Below are 21,877 nucleotides of genomic sequence, written 5' to 3'. Positions count from 1 at the left end.
TGAACTACAAGCGAATACAATTCAAATATCAATCTTATCTATATAATTGAGTCGATCATAAAATATGCTAAGTCAATCTAAATCCTAGGAAACCATTATTGATAGAAAATATCACCCAATAAGTATGAATTGTTTTAATAAATATTCAATATTTGAATTTCTCAGGTCAACTAAGGAAAAAAAACACCAAATGACAAGTCAACCAATATAAAACTTAGATGGAGCCATCTTAGAGAAGTGGCAAAATAGTACAATTTAACGCCCAAACTACCTTTCAAAAGCATCTAACAATTCGATATTGGCTTTAACTCAACCCCATCAATCTAGAACTCCTAACGTATACATAGACATCTCCAAGATAATTGACACTAGTTAAAATTGACACAAGGCAAATACTTAGAATGACTAACATAGGCTCCTTAAATAAGAATAAAAACCTTGCCTAAAGTCACTCTTTAATTCAATTTCAAATTAATTATACTTTTAAAATCAAATTATTTAGTTCTGATCTACATTATTATTCAATTTGATGCAAAGTTTTAGTGCAAATTTCGTATTAATAAAATTAATTATTAATTTTGAATAATTTTTTAATATTTAATCAGACCGTTGACCTCTTTGACTAATTCTTATGTTCCTTCCTCAGCTAGCAACCGGAACACCGTTACTCCGACCGGTGGGACCCAACCCAACAACGCGTTCCGTTACTTTTCCTCCTCGACCGTCCAACCTGGAGCCGTAACCACTCCGGTCCTTTCTTTTCCCTTCGAGTCCGATCCCTTCTCTAGTCATCTGCTGCCTCTGCTAGTCCCTTTCACTCTTCCTCTGTTCCGCCTCCGATCGAGTCTTACGATTGGGGAGAAAAGGCCGACGGAAGGGGAGGCTGCTGGGCCGGAGGTCGATTCATCCGCCCGACGAACGATCGGCGATGGGGGCGAGCGACGCCCTGACGGAGCGGGCGGCCTTTCTCCGCGACTCCCTCCACAAGAGCCGCACCAACACCGACCGCATGGTCTCCATGCTCGGATCCTTCGACCACCGCCTCTCCGCCCTCGAAGCCGCCATGCGCCCCACACAGGTACACATCCTCGTCCTCCTTACCCGTCGATGGATCTCTCTGTCGTTAGAGTTTTCGGAGTGGATCTTCCTTGAATTACAGTTTGGTTTTGGTTTAGGGTTTTGGAGAACCTCGCTTTAGTTATCTGCTGTCGCTTGTGATGCAGGTGCGCACCTATGCTATTCGTATGGCTCACGGGAACATCGACAAGACCCTCAAATCAGCGGACATTATACTTGGATACTTCGAACGCATGAGAGAGGTTGCCCCTACTTTCCCCATTTTTTTGTTTTTGTTTGTCAAAAGACACGTTATATATATAAATATTTGATCAAGCTCGAGTTTTTTATTTTCAAATTCTTCTTCTCACGCATAATGCTTGTAGGTGGTAGTAAGTTCATTGTTGAAGTCCATTGTTTTCAACTTCAGAAATGCTTTATTATAATAATAATTATTATTATTCTGTGGGCAAAACGGATGAAGGAAAGAAATCTGAAAATTTAATCTGAAAATGTGATTGGATTAGTTTGCGCTTGTGCATATTCTGATCATTCATGTTAAATCTAGTTCTTTTTTGAATGCGTAGGCAGAGCTCAAATTGTCAAGGGGACCACGTGATGATCTTGAAAGTTATCTCACAGCAATTGATCAGCTTAGAAGCATCTCACGGTTTTTTAGCTCAAATAAAAGTCTAAGAAACAATGATGGTGTGGTCAACCAAGCTAACAATACTCTTTTGAAGGCAGTAACAAGACTTGAGGATGAATTTCGTTCACTCCTAACTACTCATAGGTTTGTTTCAACATGATATAGCTTCACTTTGTTTTAATTTTTTGGATGGATATTGAGTTAATTGCACTTTAGTCTACAATGATTCTATCTAATTTTGCATTTCCAACATCTGTTTCTTTAGGGCTTTGTACTTCTTGATATGCTGTTAGATATTTATTTTTGCTATTGCATATTATGACTTAAAATGATTGAATCAGTTGATGTAGAAATTATAAAAAATAAAAAATCTACTATCACATGCAAGTTTTGTTGACACTGGAATTCATCATTCTTTTAGGCAGCAATCTTCCCAGCTGCAAATGCATTCAACTTGTTTTTTCAATTGTAATAGCCATTGATTCAGATACTTGCAATCTTCATTTTCCCCTTTGCACCCATTTCACACACCACACCTTGAGCAAGACATCCACACTCATAGTTGACACATGATACTCCTATTTATCATCTGTAAAAAAATTTACAAACTGACATGTCACTGACTTAGATACACACTTGTGTAGAATACTCGTACTTGAGCCTAGTTCAAGTAATATAGAACATTGCATATTCATATGCCTATTTGTCTCTTACAAAATTTACACTATAGGTTGCAACAAGCACGTGTAGTAATAAGTGTTGATAGGTTGCCGCCAACCTGCTATAACCTATTGTTTGCAATTGCATATCGTGCTAGAGTGATGTGTTATAGCACTCTGTAACAGTAGAATTTGTGTGGTGTCCATCCGGATATGGTACAAGATGTTGCCATTACTTGGCTCCGATCCAATCTGTCATTTCAAATTTAAAATGAATGGTTATTAGCCTCATACCTGCATTGCTACTTGTTTCTATATGTAAGATAGGTATCAAAGGTTTCAAATTTGGTGTCGCATCACTTTCCTTTTTTATATAAAATGTTCACAAAGACCACAATTTACTACTCCTAACTTTAAATTTTGACATGGTTGTAGATGCAGTTCTTTTTTCCCTGTGAAAGAGAAAAAAAAAGCATCTTTAAACAAGCTACAAATGACATCCATGGTTCATTAGATTAAGGCAGCAAAAATACTATTTGAAGACCTACAATTAACATTCTACAAGGAATGCATTTAAGTAAATGAGGTAATCTATTTAGAACACAAGACTAAAATGAGCTAGGAATTTTGAATATATCATGTAGGTCTCATGTTTTCTGTTGTACTGTAATCCACAAATTATACTCTTGAATTTCCTGTTTTCAAGTTAGTTCGTGTATTAACCTACTATCTGACTAAAGTATCCTCTTTTAGCAGTTTTCATTTGTCAGAAATTTCATGTCAAGGTTTGATGTAGGATATACAACTTTTTACTCTCCAAGAAATTATAAATAATTTATATTTGATTACTCAAAATTTTCATGTAGCGTGACTTCATCTTTCATTGCCTGTCTTTTTTGTTGTGTCAATAACATATTTAAGTCTTCTGATATGATTTACTTTTGTGGAGGCTAAGCTGCCAGCATATTTCTATATTATTAAATATGCTTCATGATATCTAAAAGGTTCTTCTTGCTTTTCACATACCTTTGTAATGTTCTTTTTGTATCTGGTTTCAGTAAGCCGGTCCCTCCTGACAGTCTCTTTGGATCTCTTCCGGAGATATCACAGCCATTGTCAGGATCACTTGACCAGCAGAGTGAAAGTGTTTCCAATCACTCTGAAAACCAAGTCAAAAGCTCTGAGCCTTCTGCATTGACACCTCCTAAACTTATTCCTCCAAGGATTTTACCTCTTCTGCATAAGTTAGCTCAACAGTTAGTTCAAGCTGGACGACAACAACAATGCCTTAAGATATACAGGTATGGTTCAAGCATTTTTTTAAAAAATATTTTCATCGTCTTTTCTTTCTTATTGGACAATGTTGACAGATGACAATGAGGGCATTTGGATGTTCCTACCTGACAGTATTCACCAAAGGATACATGCAATATGAGTATATAAATCTTTTGTCCACTGAGGTGTGGAACACTCTTCATGTCACACCTCAAGTGGATTTCAAAGGTCATTGGCATGGCATGGAATCCATGAGTCCACATAAGAATCTTTTGGGCACTTGTGAAGCCCGAAACAACCAAATAACAAGAATACAAATCACAAACACTAATATTCTGAACCGCAATTACTGAATCACACTTTGAAAACTCAAATTGTATATAAATAAGTTTTTACAGATTGGAAACATAAATTGAGAGAAACACTAATATCAAAACTGATATATATTTTTCAACTACGTAAGCTCAAAATCTTACAAAACCATGCAAGTGTCTCAGAGCAATCCTGCTAGCAAAAAACAACCACAAAACCTCCCAACCCACCCACCCAACCAAAGATCTATAACCGCTTTTCATTGCCCTAAAGTAGCAAGAGGAAAGTCATCAAGGAAACTGAGTAGGACAAGTGGCATCGTGGGACCAACAAAAACAATGTATAATTGCAAACAATAAACTAAATGTATGTATTGCAATCTACATCATGAGAAAATACTGCACTGCAATTTATCATTAAACTGCTCACAACTAGAATTGCAATTAAACAAGCATAATAGGACCCAGTTATGGATATTACCCTTTGCGCTCCGCCATACTAAGACAGTGACACCACCTGCATGCCCCATGTGGTTGTGACTACCAAATGTAGATCAAGGTCATTCTTGCTGATGCAGCCAATGTACAATCTAAGAGAGAAAAATCAATATAATTGCCATGGCCTATATCATCTAATAAGCCAAAGGTCTTATCCACAAAAAGAGTCATCATGCACAGGTATCTTTTCCTCACAAGTGATTCCTCATCTACCAATCATCCATCCAATGATATACTATGTTATGCCTTAATTTGATCATGCCCTAACCTACAATAAGGAATCTAGTTCTCTACCATCCTTAATCTGTACCTACTCGAACAACAATAAGGAACAAATATCATGTTACACAGTAAGAATAATTAAATTATCCTTCATTACTAAATATTTAGACCACATGAATAATATCATCAGATTAGATCATCATGTAAGACGACATATAAGTTTTGCATGTGTATGATTTACATGTCAACTAGGTAATATGAGTAAGATAAGTGAAAAACAATGTGCATGTCTAATAGTTGATATGATCAAAGGAAACCTTCGGAAGTCAACTAGATAATATGAGAAAGACAAGTAAAAGAGCCAACAAGGTAACTCGAGGTTCTCTACAAGAATCGGCACACTGAACTCAATTCTATCCGCATCAAGCAATCTCCAACCCAAACCAAACTTGCAACTCAACCTCAGGATACAACCCCTAGATCAAGAACTCTTACTGTCCCACCTGCCAAGCTTTCTAGTATCACATCAACTATCACCCAAATCTACCCATTTTAGCTCAACCAATCACTCTTAAAATTTAACCATTTAGATGCAGTAATCTCTCACTAACCATCCTCTATCATCAAGTATTCTCAACTCATAACTTACAAGAATGATAAGTGTGCCAAAACACCGACATTGATTCATCCGTTACACAATTAGGGTTAATATAACCACTAAGTCATTTTATGGTATTGAATTGATGGACCCCTTATGCTGCTACGCACAATTAATCCAGCATACTCTTTAGGCTACCTTTTTATAATTCCACCCATTTCAAGGGAAAGAGAGCTGCACCTACCTCTTTACATGTTGCAATTCACTGAAACAGTATCATATAAACCGCTGCAGCAGAAAGAATTGCTCCCTCACCCCTTCATGTAGGGGTGAGCAATTGGTTCAAAACCGAATTGACTGAACCGAGCAAACCAAAACCAATTAAGCCAATTTTTTTTTAACAAACCGAACTGACCAAACTTTGTCATCAAATCCGAACAAACTAAACAGATATAAAATCGGTTAATTCAGTTGGTTACCAAATTAACCGATGATGACATCATTGGGTAGGCGAATCATCTGTCAACGCTTACAATAGCAGTCGATGAATGATGTTTCAATTTAATCGATTTGTGGATATTAAAATTGAAACGGAATCGAATAATAAAAAAACTTTATATATATATATATATATATATATTCAAAATTTGAATTTCCATATTAATCGAATTGAATTTTCAAATTTGGTCGGTTAATTCGGGTTAACTGATCTTTTGCTCACCCCTAACTGGATGACATGTCTTGCTAACGAGGAGAAGAATAGTGACACACAACAGGTTAAGGTAAACTCACATGAATATAGCTCCTGATATAAATATAACAATACTCACATATCCGTGAAGCTTCAACACAAGAGGAGGCTAGGAGTAAGGCCTAGGATTGCTATTGCTCATGCAAAGAGGAGAAAAGATGGTAGTGAGTTATGCCACACATGAGAAGAAAGAAAGGGGGAAAGAGGGAGAGGAAGAGGGAGAGGGACACTCATGAGTGAGGAAAGAGAAAGTTGAGGGTGCTCAAGTGGAGAAAAGAGGATGAGGGGATGGTTTTTATAAACACACCAAACCTAACTGGTTCAGATTAGTTTAAGGTTCAACCCAAGATTTAAAATTTCGAACTGTGCCGAGGTTTCGGTCCTGGACCGAAACGATACAGTTTCGGTACCGTATCGTGTCGTGCCAATATAATTTTGGTGTTTTTTAAATATAAAATATATTAATTAAAAAATAAAATATTTGACAGAAGTATTTAAAAAATAAACAATATAAAAAATAATCTTTAAAAAAGGAAAAGATATGAAAACAGATAATAAATAAATAAAAATTTTATGAGGGTTTAATAAAGCCTATTTAAATTATTTCCATCATAACTAGGAGTTGGTTAAAATAATTAACCTAAGTTTAATTAAAAAAAACAAAATCCAATACCACTCGCGAGCTCACGCTACTTTGGTAGCGCCGGGGGGGGGGGGGGGGGGGTGCGCGACCCCTCAGCCATAGCTGCAAGGATCACGTGACTCCTCCGGGGCGACCATGGTGGTCGTGCGATCCCTCTGCTGCTGTTGTGAGGTCGATCGATCCCTTCGCTGCGGCCACAGGGTCTTGCAACACATCACAACTGTCGTGGTATGGTGTCGGGGTCGTGCCAACCCCTCCGTTATGGCCACGGGGTCACGCAACACGTCGTAGCTGTTGTGGGTCTGGTGTCGGGGTCGTGCCAGTGTTGGTCGTCGAGTGGAACGAGATATTTCGCCCATTTCGATCATCTCGACACAACACTTTAAACCATGGTTCAACCAAAACTCATCCAATTTGAGTTCGAATGGATACGGTTTCTGACGCAAATTAATGACCTGATACAACCTTCAATTAGCTTCTCTAATTGCCTAATTGTATCCAAATTCGATTGAACAAGCATTAAAGTATTTTGATTCATCTCTTAAGTAATCTTAATTCCTGCAAATAACCCACAATTATCTCTTTTAATCCTCTAATAACTCCTAATCAAACATCAGAATATGACTTTTGTGACATAGGCATCAACCTATGTACATTTTTAAATTTTTTGCCCATTAGGGTTTTTTATGCTTCCTTTTATTGTGTTTTTTATCATATAGGGAAGTTCGCTCTTCAACTTTAGAGAAGAGTCTTTCAAGCCTGGGAGTTGAGAAACTCAGTAGAGATGAGGTGCAAAAACTTCCCTGGGAGTCTCTTGAAACAAAAATTGGAAATTGGATTCACCACATGAGGATTGCTGTAAGGATTTATGAAGAAACAGCTAAGTTATTTGATTTTCTTTTCTGGTTATCCAATTCTTGACACTGCTTAAAATAGGTGAAACTTCTCTTTGCTTGGGAACGAGAATTATGCAACCAGATCTTTGAAGGCATTGGTTCTGTTAAGGACCAATGTTTTTCTGAAATAACCGCAAACAGCATGATGGTGCTACTAAGTTTTGGAGAGGCAATTGCTAAAAGCAAACGGTCACCAGAAAAGTTGTTTGTGCTGCTAGACATGTATGAAGTAATGCATGAACTTCAACCAGAGGTATAATAACCTATAATTTAGGGCACTTTTTCAGTTTTTTGTTTGTTTGTCTTTCACAATGAAATTCTTGTCATTATAGGAATACTTATTCTGTTTCGATCAAATTGATCTAATGTCAAATCTATTTTTTAATTGTAGGGATATTTTGGTCTATTTCATGTACCTTTACTATATCTTTATGTCTCTTACGCTATATGTGAGTACATATGGAGGGCAAGATTTTTGCCTTCCCCTTCCTCAAAATAGCTGGATAGATAAACAAATAATTAAATCTAATTCACTATTCTATGCTTCTCTTTCCATTCCCCAAGAATGGCTTCCTGTTTCCTTATCAATTAATTCCATAAACAAAAAGCAAATTAGACTTAAAATTGCATCACTTAGCCTTCCATTGCAATATTTATTCTACATACTTTTTCTACATCATTCCCGTATGTTTTTTTGCTAGGATTTAGTGACTGGATATTTTATTGTGTTAATATATGATTATGTAACAAATTATATTTGCTATGATCAGATTGAATCAATATTTGAGGGGAAGGCTTGCTCTGAGATGCGGGATTCTGCATTTACCTTGACAAGGCACTTAGCACAAACAGCACAAGAGACATTTGGTGATTTTGAGGATGCTGTTGAGAAGGATGCTTCAAAAACATTTATTGCTGATGGAACTGTCCACCCGTTGACCAGCTATGTCATTAACTATGTGAAATTTCTGTTTGAGTAAGTTTCTTCTCCTTTTTCTGTAACTATCAAAAGTTTTCTTAACTATGTTTTATCAAAGGTGATTCTTTGAAATTTGATAACTATTCAATAATGATCAATCTGTTTCTGTCATCTTTTCATCTGTTAAGTTTTGTTTTGGTTTCTATTATTTTTTTATGTGTATTAGCAATGGCTCAGTTTCTGGGGATTACCTATTTTACCATTAAGAATTTCTTGGGGCAAGTTACAAGAGCATTTGAATCCTCTATATATTTCAAAAGATTTATCTTAGACATCTTACCTATCCTAACGCATCTTATCTAATTTGGATATCTGATATTCTATGAATATGTTTGTACTTCTAACCAATTTCCTTTGTTTACCTATTATGGAAATCTAAAACACAGTTCTTTAAGTCTACCAACCCAACCCAATCAATCATAGATTCTTTTCTTAGTAATACTAACATTTTATAGATATTTAATAACTTTCAGATATGCTAATGCTACTAACTCAAGGTTTTTGCACCAGGGTCACAATCTAAAAAAATAGTTGGGAAGTTCCAGCATGGATACATCAAAAAGTAAAATGTTGTTGGAGACAAAGAACAATGGAATGGATGTTTACTACTACTTAGATTTGTGATTTTGCACTTATTTGATTGTTCATCTAATTAAATTCAAATCTCATACTTTTTGGTTGGCATGGGCTAAACTTTCCATTTGGCCCGTCAATAAAAAATGATATGATGTCTACATGGGCATTTTGTAGTTGTATCTCTCTTGCTGATTGGTATTGCTTAGTGTCTCACCTAGTAGCTTGGTGCCAATATTTTATGGTGTCGGTCCATAATGAGGGGGTAATAGAGATTCATCTTGTGTAAGTTTAGATCATGGGAGAGTAGTGGCCATGGTAGGTGTGCCAAGTTGTGAGGAGCAGTGACGAAAAATGGCGGCGAGGAGCTTCATCATTTTGCAGCTGGAAGAGAAGCAAGTCTTGGTGAGGAGTTCATTTGGAGTGTCATGGAATAGGTGAAATGTGGTTGTAATTAATTAATATGATATTAATCAGTTTTATATGGTTGAATCCAATTAATAGATATTAATAATGTGTTATAGGAGCGAGTGCAGTTATTGGATAGGCAGAATAAAGTTAATATAAATAAAGATAAATTATTAATAATGATAGGATAAAGCTTTAATAAATTTCATGAATTTTATTTTATATTAGTATTTATAATTGTGGTTAGCGTAGAATTCTACTTCTACTAATTATTATAAGTTATATAATTTTTGTTTTAAATTAAAAATATAATCATAATTATGTTATAATTTTAGATAAATAATTAATACTTTTTATATTACTTAGTAATCATTATGGTTGATTTGATTAATGGACATATACTATTGTTTCATTATTAATAAACAACAACAATTAAGTTTTATCCCACTAGGTGAGGTCAGCTATATGGATCCTTTACACTATTGAGCTCTATCTCTTACTATATTATTATCTATACTTAAATAAATTTTATTTTATTTTATTTTTTGCTAACCAAGTATTTTTTGGTTTGATATGTGTATTTGTCATAGTTTCATATTGCCTAACTTGAGTATTTATTGGTCGTCTAAGTACATACTCGTATCATCTTAAACGCGTTTCTCGGAGTTTTCCATCAATAAATGCAACTCTGATTTTTTCTCTAATGCCCTCATTTCTTATTCTGTCCATACATCCATCTTAACATGCTCATCTCTGCAACTCTCATCTTCTACTCATGTGCTCGAATCATATCCAACATTCAGCTCCATATAACATAATAGGTCTAACTGTGGTTTTGTAAAACTTTCCTTTAAGTTTTAGAGGTAATTTACGGTCACATAAAACACCCGACGCTTTTCTCCATTTCGATCATTCTACTTTTATTTTATATAAAATATCTCTCTCAATCCCTCCATCATTTTGCAAAAAATGATCTTAAATATCTAAAGGTTTCAGTTCTGAGTAACTCATCATCTCCTATCTAATAATTGTCTCATTATGTTTAATATTGCTAAATTTAACTTCCATATATCTTGTCTTTATTCTATTAAGTTTAAAACCTTTTCATTCTAGTGTTTTCCGTCAAGATTCTAATTTAGCATTTACTCCTTCACGTGTTTCATCTACCAAAACAATATCATCTGCAAACAACATATACCATGGTACTATGTCTTGAATGTGTGTAAGTTCGTCCATAATTACTGTAAAAAGATAAAGACTTAGAGTTGATCTTTGATGTAACCCTATCTTTATTGAAAATATTTCAGTTACTCTGCTTGAAGTATTTACTCTAGTCGTTACATCTTCATACATATCCTTAATTAGTTAATATATGTTATGCTAATATTTCTCTTTTCTAAAATTCTTCATATAATAAGTTTTTTCTAAGTCAATGAATATCATGTGTAGATCTTATTTTTACTCCCGATATTTTTCAATTAATTGTCTAAGAAGATGTATAGCTTCTATTGTTAACCTTCCAGGCATAAACCCAAATTGATTTTCAATCACCGTGGTCTCCTTCTTTAATATTTTTTTTATTATTGTCTCCTTCTTTAATATTTTTTTATTATTTTTCCCAAAGTTTTATAGTATGACTTATTAGTTTAATACCTCTATAGTTTGCACAATTTTATTACTAGAGTACTTATCTGTAATTAATCATATATTTTTTCCGTTTTCAATATCATGTTAAATAATTTTGTAAGACATTCAATACCTTGTTTTCCTAGACACTTCCTTGCCTCTATTGGAATATTTGGTCCAACGACTTTTTCATTATGCACCCCATTTAAAGCTTGTTCTACATCTGAAGTTTGAATTTTACGATAAAAATTTAAATTTCTATGCTCATTTGACCTATTTAAATTTCCTAAGTTAAGTTGGTCATCTAAACAGTCATTAAAAAGTTAATGAAAATATCTCTTCCACCGCTCTTTTATTTCGCCATCGTTTACTAGTACCATGTTACATTTATCTTTAATATATTTTATTTGGATAAGATCTCCTGTCTTCCTTTTTTCACTTTAGTTATTCTATAAATATCTCTCTCCCCTTCTTTTGTATCTAATTTTTGATATAATCGTTCAAAAGTTTCATTCTTCGCTTCTTTCACTACTCCATTACCTTCTTTCTTGGCTAGTGTATATTTTTTTAAAGTTTCCTCGTTTTTACAAATATATAATTTCTTATAAGCTATTCATTTTTCCTTCACATTCTCTTGTATTTTCTCATTCCACCACTAAGATTTCTTACTTAATAGTGCATATCCTTTTGACTCTACTTTTAGCTATTATTTTCAACTTTGATACCATCTTATGCCATATCGTATTAGAATCACTGTATATTTACCTAATGCTTGTACTCCTATCTTCTTCTTAAATATATTTTGCTTTCCATCCTTTAACTTTCACCACTAAATTCTAAGAGTCGTATATATTTTCTTTCTATTGATACTATGTTTGAGGCATATATCCAACACTACTAACCTATGTTGGGTAGTTAAGCTTTCTTTAGGAATGACTTTACAATCTTTACAAATCTTTCTATCTTTCTTCCTAAGCATAAGAAAGTCAATTTATGATTTATTATTTCCACTTTTGAACGTGACAAAATATAGCTAATATAAGGTCATATGCTATCGCAAAAGCTAATATAATTTTCCTTTCCTTATTTCTTATTCTAAACCTATAACTGCTATGTACCCTTTCATATTCCTTATTTTTTACTCCAACATTTTCATTTAGATCACCTCCTATTAAAATTATTTTATTTGGCAGAATGTTTTATAATATTTCATCTAAGTTGTACCAAAATATTGATTTAGTAGCTTCATCTAATCCTACCTGCGGTGCATATATGCTAATTATGTTCATAATTTGTTTCACCACTATTGTCTTAAAGGTTATAATGTTATCTCCTTTTTTAACTATTACTACAACTTCATCCTTTAACGAACTCCTATAAAAATACCCACTCTATTTCTTAGTTTATTTTTTCTTGTGTACCATAACTGAAAATCTGAGTTCTCTATCAGTTTTGTCTTCTCACCTACTCATTTTATTTTTTATATACACAAAATACTAATTTTTCTCCTAATCATCGTATCTACTACCTCCGTTGATTTACTAGTAAGAGTTCCTATGTTCTAAATCTTAAGATTATTAGTTTTCCTATCATATTTGTTCTTATCCAACCTACGGTGTGAGAACTCTCACTCATTGGGATGTAGCGATTCTTGCCGATATGTTATAGTCGGAACCTGTAACGCGAACTCTTGCATATTTAGCATTACACATAAGTTCTGGAGATATAGCGGTCCTTGCCGAGATATTACAGTTGAACCCAGTAACGCGATCCTTCCAGGGAACTACCTAGCATTACCACAATATTTTAATAGATCTATTCATTGAATATTTTTCATAGTTTTAATACTGGCTGACAATCTAACGTAACCCTCTTCCTTTATCCGGGTTTGGGACCGGCCATGACTAGTTGTCACGGGTGGAGTTTTCATTATTAATAAACATGGCAAAATATTAATTTAATTGAACATTAATAAATATAATATAGTTATCAAATATTAGGAGTTATTATTTTAGTTGGAATTATATGGATTAATATTGCTGGTTAATTAATAATTATATTCTTTTAATTAACTTTAACAGTCAATATTCCCTTACACCCTGTTTGGAATCCTATGGAATTGAATTCCTATGGTAATTGGAATTGAATTCTATAGTTTGGAATGAATTTTTGAGATGGATTTGATATGGAATTCAATTCCAATTCCATTCAAAACGTGAATAGTAAATCAGACCTCAAATGGTCAGATTTGGATAGGGATTTACCATGAACAACTAAAATTACTTAATTGCCCTTTTAACTTAAAACCCTTTTTTCCATTTGCCGACTCTCTTGTTTTCTCCTGCGTTTCTCCCGTGCGTCATTTCTCCTTGTGTCGAAAACTTCTCCTTGCACCGTTTCTCCCGTGCGTCACCTTCTTCATACTGCTATCTTAACTGTGCGATCCCTTCTTCCTATTCTCTAATACTTAACTTGATTATTAAATGATTAGTTATGAGGATAAAATGGTAAATGTATAAGAATGGAATTCAATTCAAATAGATTCCAAATTAAGGAATTCAATTCAATTCTATTATTCACTAATCCATTCCAAACATAGGAATTGAATTCAATTCCTGCCAGAATTCAATTCCTAATAAAATTCAATTCAATTCCTTCGCTTAAGTTGTTTCCAAACAGGGTGTTAAATTTAGCATCAATATTCTATGTCTTAATACGCTATTATTATTAACAACTTTGTATTGTATATGTATCCTCGCAAGTATAATTTGTATATTTGCAATTTCAAATTTTTTTCATGATTTAGAACTTGAAAGTTACGCAATTTTGAAAAAAAAAATGTCCATATGAATGTGAACACGATAATACCTAACCAAGTGCCAATGAAATGTTATTGCTACTGTAGATGCCTATGATTTATAGAATTTGTTGTTGAAATCATGGAGAATTCTAGCTTCAACATCTAATGAAGAGTTTGTATGTTGTTGGTTCAATTACAATTGAAAACCGGTAAAAGAACATGTCCTTTTCACCAATCAAGGAGACATATCACCTTCACATAGCCACCATCTAGTCCATCTAGATAAGACATTGTCTCTTTAGCTCCAAAACAAGTGAGAACAAACATCCCTGATTGAGGACTTGGATTTATTGTTCTTTACATGCTTGAGATTGAGAACCACATGTAGTCACAGTGCAACCCTAGTGCTCCACCCATAATGATCCTTTGTTGTCCTCGTATTGTACAATGATGTTGACTATCTTTAGCTAGATAACAAAATATGATAGAAAGAGGAAAATATGAAGAAATTGAGGAACATAGGCAAAAAAAAAAAAAAACAGAGGACATTCAACCCACGCTGAGGTTGTGCCCAGCGCACAGGTTAGACCTAAGGAGTATGCCAACCTAGCTAGGTCCTAGCCGACCCAAGTTCGGTTTGGGCAATGGCTCACTGGCCTAGCTGCTTCGAGGCTTAAAATTAGTTTGGGGTTCTACACTCCCAAATAAACATTAATATAGTGCATTCTGCCTTTTCTTTTTTTTTAAAGAGGATGTTATGGTTGGAAATTGATATTTTATCCTGAAAGAAGGGGTAGTGTTGAAAAAATTGCCCCCTCATCTTTCTTTTTAATCTTTTGTATTAAACACATACAACTTATCTATTCTCTTTATAGCTTCCAAATGCTGGTATAATATTATGTTTTTAGTTTTAAAAAATATGTTTTCTCCATAACTCATGTGTAGTGCTAAATATACAAGAGTTCGCGTTGCAAGATCCGATTGTAACATATCGGCAAGGACCGCTACATCTCCATGAGAACTTGGGTGTAGTATTAAATAAGCAAAAATTTTCACACTATAGGTTGGATAAGAACAAATATGATAGAAAAACTAATAGTCTAAGATTTGGAACATAGAACCTTCACTGGTAAATCATTGGAGGTAGTAGATATGATGATTAAGAGAAAAATTAATATTTTGTGTGTACAAGAGATAAAATGGATAGGCGAGAAGGCAAAAATGATAGAGAACTCGGGTTTTAAGTTATGGTACATAGAAAAGAGTAAGGTAAGAAAAGGAGTGGGTATTGTTATAGATAGTTCGTTAAAGATGAAGTTATAGGAGTATTTAGAAATGGGGATCGAATTATAACCCTTAAAATAATAGTGGCGAAAAAAACAATGAACATAATTACCGTATATGTACCGTAAATAGGGTTAGATGAAGCTATCAAAACAAGATTTTAGAACGACTTAGATGAAGTATTACAAAACATTTCGCCAAATGAAATGATTTTAATATGAGGTGGTTAAATAGACATGTCGGAATAAAAAATGAGTAATATGAGAGGGTACATGGAGTTATGTGTTTGGAATGAGAATTGAAGAAGGGAAAATTATATTAGATTTTACGATAGCATATGACCTTATATTAGCTAATATATTTTTTAAGAAAAGAGAAGAACACTTAGTCACGATCAAAAGTGGAAATAATAAATTGCAAATTGACTTTTTTATGGTTAGGATGAAGGATAGAAAGATCTGTAAAGATTGTAAGGTCATCCCTAGAGAAAGCTTAACTACCCAACATAAATTAGTAGTGTTGGATATACACCTCAAGTATAATATCAATAGAAAAAAAATATAGTGGTGAAAATTAAAGGATGGGAAGTCAAATATATTTAAGGAGAAGGTAGAAGTACAAGTATTAGGTGAAATATATGGTGACTCTAATACGATATAGGATAAGATGATATCAAAGTTGAAAATAGTAGCTAAGATGTACTCGGTGAGTCAAAGAGTATACACCACTAAATAAAGAATCTTAGGAGTGGAATGAGAAAGTACAAGAGAAAGTGAAGGAAAAACGAACAACTTATAAGGAATTATATATTTGTAAGAACGGGGAAAATTTAAAAAAATTACAATAGCCAAGAAAAAGGCTAAGAAAGTAGTGAATGAAGCAAAGAATGAAATTTTTGAATGATTATATCAAAAATTGGATATAAAAGAAAGAGAAACAGACATTTATAGAATAGCTAAAGTGAGAGTAAGGAAGACAAGATATCTTATCCAAATAAAATGTATTAAAGATGAATGTAATAGAGAGAAATAAAAAAGCCGTGGAAGAGATATTTTTATCAATTTTTTAATGAAGGTTTAGGTGACCAACTTAACTTAGTAATTTAAGTAGATTTCAAATAGGTATAGAAATTTAAATTTTATCGTAAAATTCAAACTTCATATGCAGAACAAGCTTTAAATGGGATGCACAATGGAAAAACCGTTGGACTAGATGATATTCTGATAGAGATATGAAAGTACTTAATAAAACAAGGTATTGAATGACTTATAAAATTATTTAACTTGATATTGAAAATGAAAAAAAATTGTTTGATCAATGAAGGATAAGTTCTCTAGTTCCCTTATATAAGAACAAGTGAGACATATGAAATTATGCAAATTATAGGAGTATTAAACTAACGAGTCATAGCATGAAACTTAGGGAAAAGTAATAGAAAAAAGATTAAGAAAGGAGACCACGATCCATGGTGACTGAAAATTAATTTAGGTTGAAAGGTCGACAATAGAAGCTGTACATCTTCTTAAATAATTAATTGAAAAATATCGGGAGCAAAAACAAGATTTACACATGATATAACTTATAAAAAGTTTATGATAAAGTCCCAAGAGAAATTATATGAAGAATTTTAGAAAAGAGAGGTGTTAGTGTAATATATATTGAACTAATTAAGGATATGTACGAGGATATAACGACTAGAGTAAATACTTCAAGCAGAGTAATTGAAACATTTCCAATAAAGATAGAGTTAGATCAAGTATTAGTTCTAAGTTCTTATATTTTTACACTAATTATGGGCGAACTCACCGCATACATTCAAGACACAATACCGTGGTGCGTGTGATTTGCAGATGATATTGTTTTGGTAGATGAAATATGTGAAGAAGTAAACGCTAAACTAGAATCTCGACGAAAAACACTAGAAGGGAAAAATTGTATGCTTAGTAAAATAAAAATAGAATATATGAAATTTAAGTTTAGCAATATTAGATGTAATGAGACAATTGTTAAGATATGAGATGATGAGTTGCCCGGAATCGAGAACTTTAAATATTTAGGATCATTTTTGTAAAACAATAGAGGGATTGACAAAGATGTCTTATATAGAATACCAGCAAGATGGTTGAAATGGAGGAGAGCGTCGGGTGTTTTATGTGACTGTAAAGTACTTCTAAAACTTAAAGGAAAGTTCTACAAAACGTCAGTTAGATCTGTTATGTTATATGGAGCTGAATGTTGGATTATGATTCAAGCACATGAGTAGAAGATGAGAGTTGCAGAGATGAGGATGTTAAGGTGGATGTATGGACATACAAGGATGGACAGAATAAGAAATGAGAGCATTAGAGAGAAAATCGGAGTTGCATCTATTGAGGGAAAATTCTGAGAGACACGTTTAGGATGGTATGGGCATATACGACCAATAAATGCTCCAGTTAGGTTATGTAAAATTATGACAAAGACACATATCAAACGAGGAAGAGGAAGATCAAAAAAAGACTTGGTTAGCAACAATAAAATAATAAAATAAGATAAAATTTATTTAAGTATAGATGATGATATAGTAGAAGATATAACTCAATGGTATAAAAGGATCCATATAGCCGGTCCCATCTAGTGGGATAAGGCTTGGTTGGTGTTGATGTAGTAGTTTTAAAAATCTGTTTTATTAGAGGTGGTAATTGCTTTGTGGAGAATGCTACGGCCTCTTCCTACCATGCTGGCTGTAGGCTTTATCTGGTCTATATTTATTGATTTTGTTTGTGTTCTCGAATTCATGTCTCTTTGTCTTTTTGATTCTTTTGGATTCATGTCTCCTTGTCCTTTGATTCTTTTTCTTTTTTCCTTATTAAAAACTTTCAGCCTGTTTCATTTTCCCTTGAGATTACTCTTTTTTATGTTAATAGAGCGAACTTCCAACTTAAATTATCTAGGTTGACATCTTCATTGTTGTCAATATTGGATCACCAGCTAAAACTACAACGTGAAGAACTATTTGAGATGGTTATGTTTGGATTAGTATTCATCATATTCAATATTTTTGTTACCCAATATTAGTGATTTTAATCAGGAAGTCAGATGTGCTATTTCATGTTTACAAAGAAAACATCTAATTGTTTTTGTGAATCTAGAGGCAAAAATAAGATATTGTACCTTGCTTGCTTGCCAACTGGCTTGCAGCATTGTGTGGGTCAAACTAATTTATACTCAAAATTGTTCAAAAGAGAAAAAAAACTCACGAGAGATCAAAAGCAGATTCTGGAATTAGTGGAATCCTTTAATGAAATGCATTTAGTATATATCCAGGATTCATGGATGCAGGGCTTTATGTTTATTCCCCCTCACTTGTATCATTATCATCCTTTCTGGTGACCTTTCATTTTAACACACTTCTTTCGGTCTGTCTGAATTTTAAATGAACTTGTGCAGCTATCAGGCGACACTTAAGCAACTTTTTCAGGAGTTTGGACCAGGAGACGGCACAAGCTCCCAACTAGCATCTATAACTATGAGAATTATGCAAGCCCTTCAGAGTAATTTGGATGTGAAATCCAAGATGTATAAAGATACTGCTTTGCAGTTATTATTTCTTATGAATAACATCCACTACATTGTAAAATCTGTACGGAGGTATGCTTTTTTATGGTTATATGAGATGCATGATAATTGAGGTTGAATATGTCTAATGTTTTTTTCTTGCTTTTACTTTTTAGGTCAGAAGCAAAAGATATATTGGGTGATGATTGGATCCAAAGACACCGTAGGATTGTACAACAGAATGCAAATCAATATCGAAGAGTTGCTTGGTCAAAGGTTTGTTCTTATAATCTGTATCATATTGCACATTAAAGAGGATAGCCTTGGTGTCATAAGGTTGCGTAGTCTTCCCCCTCTCCCCAAACATGCACACACACCTCTTGGTGTTAACATTGAATCCCATACCTGTCCTATCAGTTACTGATACCTGACACATTGGGATAGTATTTTTAAACAGCATGGCAATCTCATAGCATCTTGGTGGTTAGCATTGGTTAACTAACTGTTTCTTTTTGATAGTTGCTTTTAAAACCATGCATGGCTTGGTGCTTTTGAACTGATAATGTGCATTTCCTTTATTTTTTTTTGAAACTGACACTATGACCAGATAGTTCTTCATTTTTGGTTGTATGATATTTCTAATTTGGTCAATTTCACAGATATTGCAGACCCTCTCGGCCCAAGGTTTGTCTTCGTCAGGAGGTAGTGGTGTGCCAGGAACTGAAGGTGGTGGCAGTAGTGGTTTAGTTCCAAAACCAATACTGAAGGACAAGTAGGTTCTGTGTTTTCTTGAGTATCGAATCCATGATGTGTTATGAACCCAGCCGCCTTTCTTGTTGCTAGGTTCAAGTCGTTCAATATGCAGTTTGAGGAGCTATGCATGAGACAATGTGAGTGGACGGTACCTGATCAAGAGCTGCGCGAATCATTGAGGCTTGCAGTTGCTGAGGTTCTTTTACCAGCATATCGATCTTTCATAAAACGGTTTGGGTATGTTCTCAGCAACAGAGATCAATATATACTCATGCTTCCACTTTCATTTGAAATAAGACTTTTTGGTTCACATTTCATAGGCTTTCATGTTCTTGTCATTTGTTCCTCTTCATGAATGCCATAATTTTCAGCATCATGTGAACATGACTTTGCATGTCGAACCTAATCATCTCTTTTTTATTCAGAGCCCACTCCACTAATCTTCCTGTTGCAATATTTTTTAACCAAGATTAAACTAGTTTTCAGCTTGCCTATATATGAACATGGACACTCGTTATCTAGCTGCGAACCTAATCATTTTCTTTTTTGTTTGTTTTTAAAGTATTGTAAACTTGTATCCCTTTAAATATACTAGTTAACAATGCATATGAAATCTTGTGAACTTAATGATATGAATATAATGCATTGCTCAGTTAAATACTCGTACAAGCTTATCAAAGATGTTTTTTGTTACAAATAAATAATTAGCTTTAAAATGATCCAGTGTGTGTATCTGGATATATGTGCTCTTAATTGAATTTTCTCAGAAAATAATAAGAGTTTGCTCATGAGTTTTATTCAGTGAGCCGACCCCACTAATCTTCCTGTTGCATTGTTTTTAAGCCAAGATTAAAAAGTTTTGAGCTTGCCTATTTACAAACAGGACACTCTTAACTAGCTGAGAACCTAATCATCTGTATTTAGTTAAATATACTAGTTAACAATGGTTGTGAACATATGGTATAAATAGAATATGTTACTCGGTTAAATACTTAATACAAGCTTATCAAAGATGTTTTTAGTTGCAAATAAATAGCTTTAAAATGAACCTGTTTTGTGTGTGTGGATAATCTGCTCTTAATTGAATACTCTGATGAGATAATAAAAGAGTGTGCTCATGAATTCTATTCGCTAAGTCAACGTCACTAGTCTTCCTGTTGCATTGCTTTTAAACCAAGGTTAAAACAAGTTTTCGCCCTTGCCTATGTACGAACATGGACACTCTTACCTTAGTGAGCACCAAGCTGTCCACCCATATCGGGGGTTCCTTTTTTAGCCCTAAGAAATCTCACTATTCTTGTTGGTTTAGTCTCTTGTTTTTTACAATTCTAGTTTGGTGCTTTGACATTTTTCTGTATGTTCTTACGCCATAAAAGGTTTTTCAATTTTTTTTTTCTTTGCACATTGTAGTTCTCAAATATGGAGTCTCTGGTCTGCAGGCCATTTATGATTTAAATCTTATCCCCAAGTTTCCTCTTGTGGGCCTTTAGTATTGCCGGTCTGGCATAACTTGGGTCCTTTGGCCATAGTTATATGTGTAAGTCTATGAACATCATCCATCATACTCAGACAAACCGGGTCAGTAGATTGGCTGATGAATTTACACTTGCTTGCATTCTGAAACAACCGATGATTATCTAGTATAATAATTGTTATGTCTGTTCATAGCTTGACACCAACTTGTGACCATTGACAATAGCAATGTCTTCTGTCAGGCCGCTACTTGAGAACGGAAAGAATCCATCAAAATACATCAAATATAGTCCAGAAAATCTGGAGGCAAGGTTGGGTGAATTGTTTGAGGGGAAGTCGTCAGCATCAAAGTCTAGCACAGAGACAAGGCGCTGAATTCTGTATAAAGTAATAATGCTTTGAACAAAATTGTATTAATTCATGTAGGCGTACCAATTGCGTTCATGTATCTAACAAATAAAAGGGGCTTGTCTGTTTTACAACTCGTGTACGTTGATTTGCCTGTTTCATATCACAGATTGCTTATGTTTGTCTGTCAGCCATGAAATCTGTTGGTCTAGTCACAATTTGGTCGTAAGTCATGCTTTAAATGGAATACAAGTTTACTAGTACATCTGAGTCGTGATAGTGGTTTTCTTTGTTAATGTTGCTCTTTTGTTGTTTTTATAATAATTCATTATGCATGTTATTCTGATATTAGCTATTGGATTCCCACACAAGCATGATGCATATCTAATGAATGTTTTGGGCTTTGCACATGTGCAAAAGAAAAAGAAAAAGAAAAAGAAAATCTATATGGATAAGTGACAGACTATTCACCACCTCTCCTCTTGGTCATTGACACCTCCACATTGACCATGACACCATTGGGTCGTCGTTTAATTTA

At 34.0% G+C, this 21,877-nt stretch overlaps 1 protein-coding gene across 1 annotated transcript; it reads left to right on the top strand.

The window, feature by feature from the left end:
• The first annotated feature begins 763 nt into the window (after positions 1–763).
• On the top strand, positions 764–21,602 carry LOC122040991 (exocyst complex component EXO70A1-like). Its single transcript, XM_042600508.1, has 12 exons — positions 764–1,078; positions 1,224–1,319; positions 1,644–1,849; positions 3,423–3,665; positions 7,382–7,520; positions 7,599–7,811; positions 8,329–8,534; positions 18,658–18,858; positions 18,942–19,041; positions 19,425–19,537; positions 19,609–19,755; positions 21,234–21,602. The coding sequence occupies exons 1-12, from the start codon at positions 929–931 to the stop codon at positions 21,364–21,366; spliced, it is 1,947 nt and encodes a 648-aa protein (XP_042456442.1). The 5' UTR covers positions 764–928; the 3' UTR covers positions 21,367–21,602.
• Positions 21,603–21,877: the final 275 nt, after the last annotated feature.

The sequence above is a fragment of the Zingiber officinale genome, chromosome 2A, assembly GCF_018446385.1.
Source record: "Zingiber officinale cultivar Zhangliang chromosome 2A, Zo_v1.1, whole genome shotgun sequence".
In the NCBI taxonomy this organism is placed as follows: Eukaryota; Viridiplantae; Streptophyta; class Magnoliopsida; order Zingiberales; family Zingiberaceae; genus Zingiber; species Zingiber officinale.
This window is presented reverse-complemented; position numbering and strand designations above follow the sequence as displayed.

Excerpts from the sequence above, each read along its gene's own strand:
- LOC122040991 (XM_042600508.1), top strand. The coding sequence starts at position 929 with ATGGGGGCGAGCGACGCCCTGACGGAGCGGGCGGCCTTTCTCCGCGAC. Across the intron at positions 1,320-1,643 it reads ACTTCGAACGCATGAGAGAG|GCAGAGCTCAAATTGTCAAG; the intron begins GTTGCCCCTACT and ends TTGAATGCGTAG. Across the intron at positions 3,666-7,381 it reads CAATGCCTTAAGATATACAG|GGAAGTTCGCTCTTCAACTT; the intron begins GTATGGTTCAAG and ends TTTATCATATAG.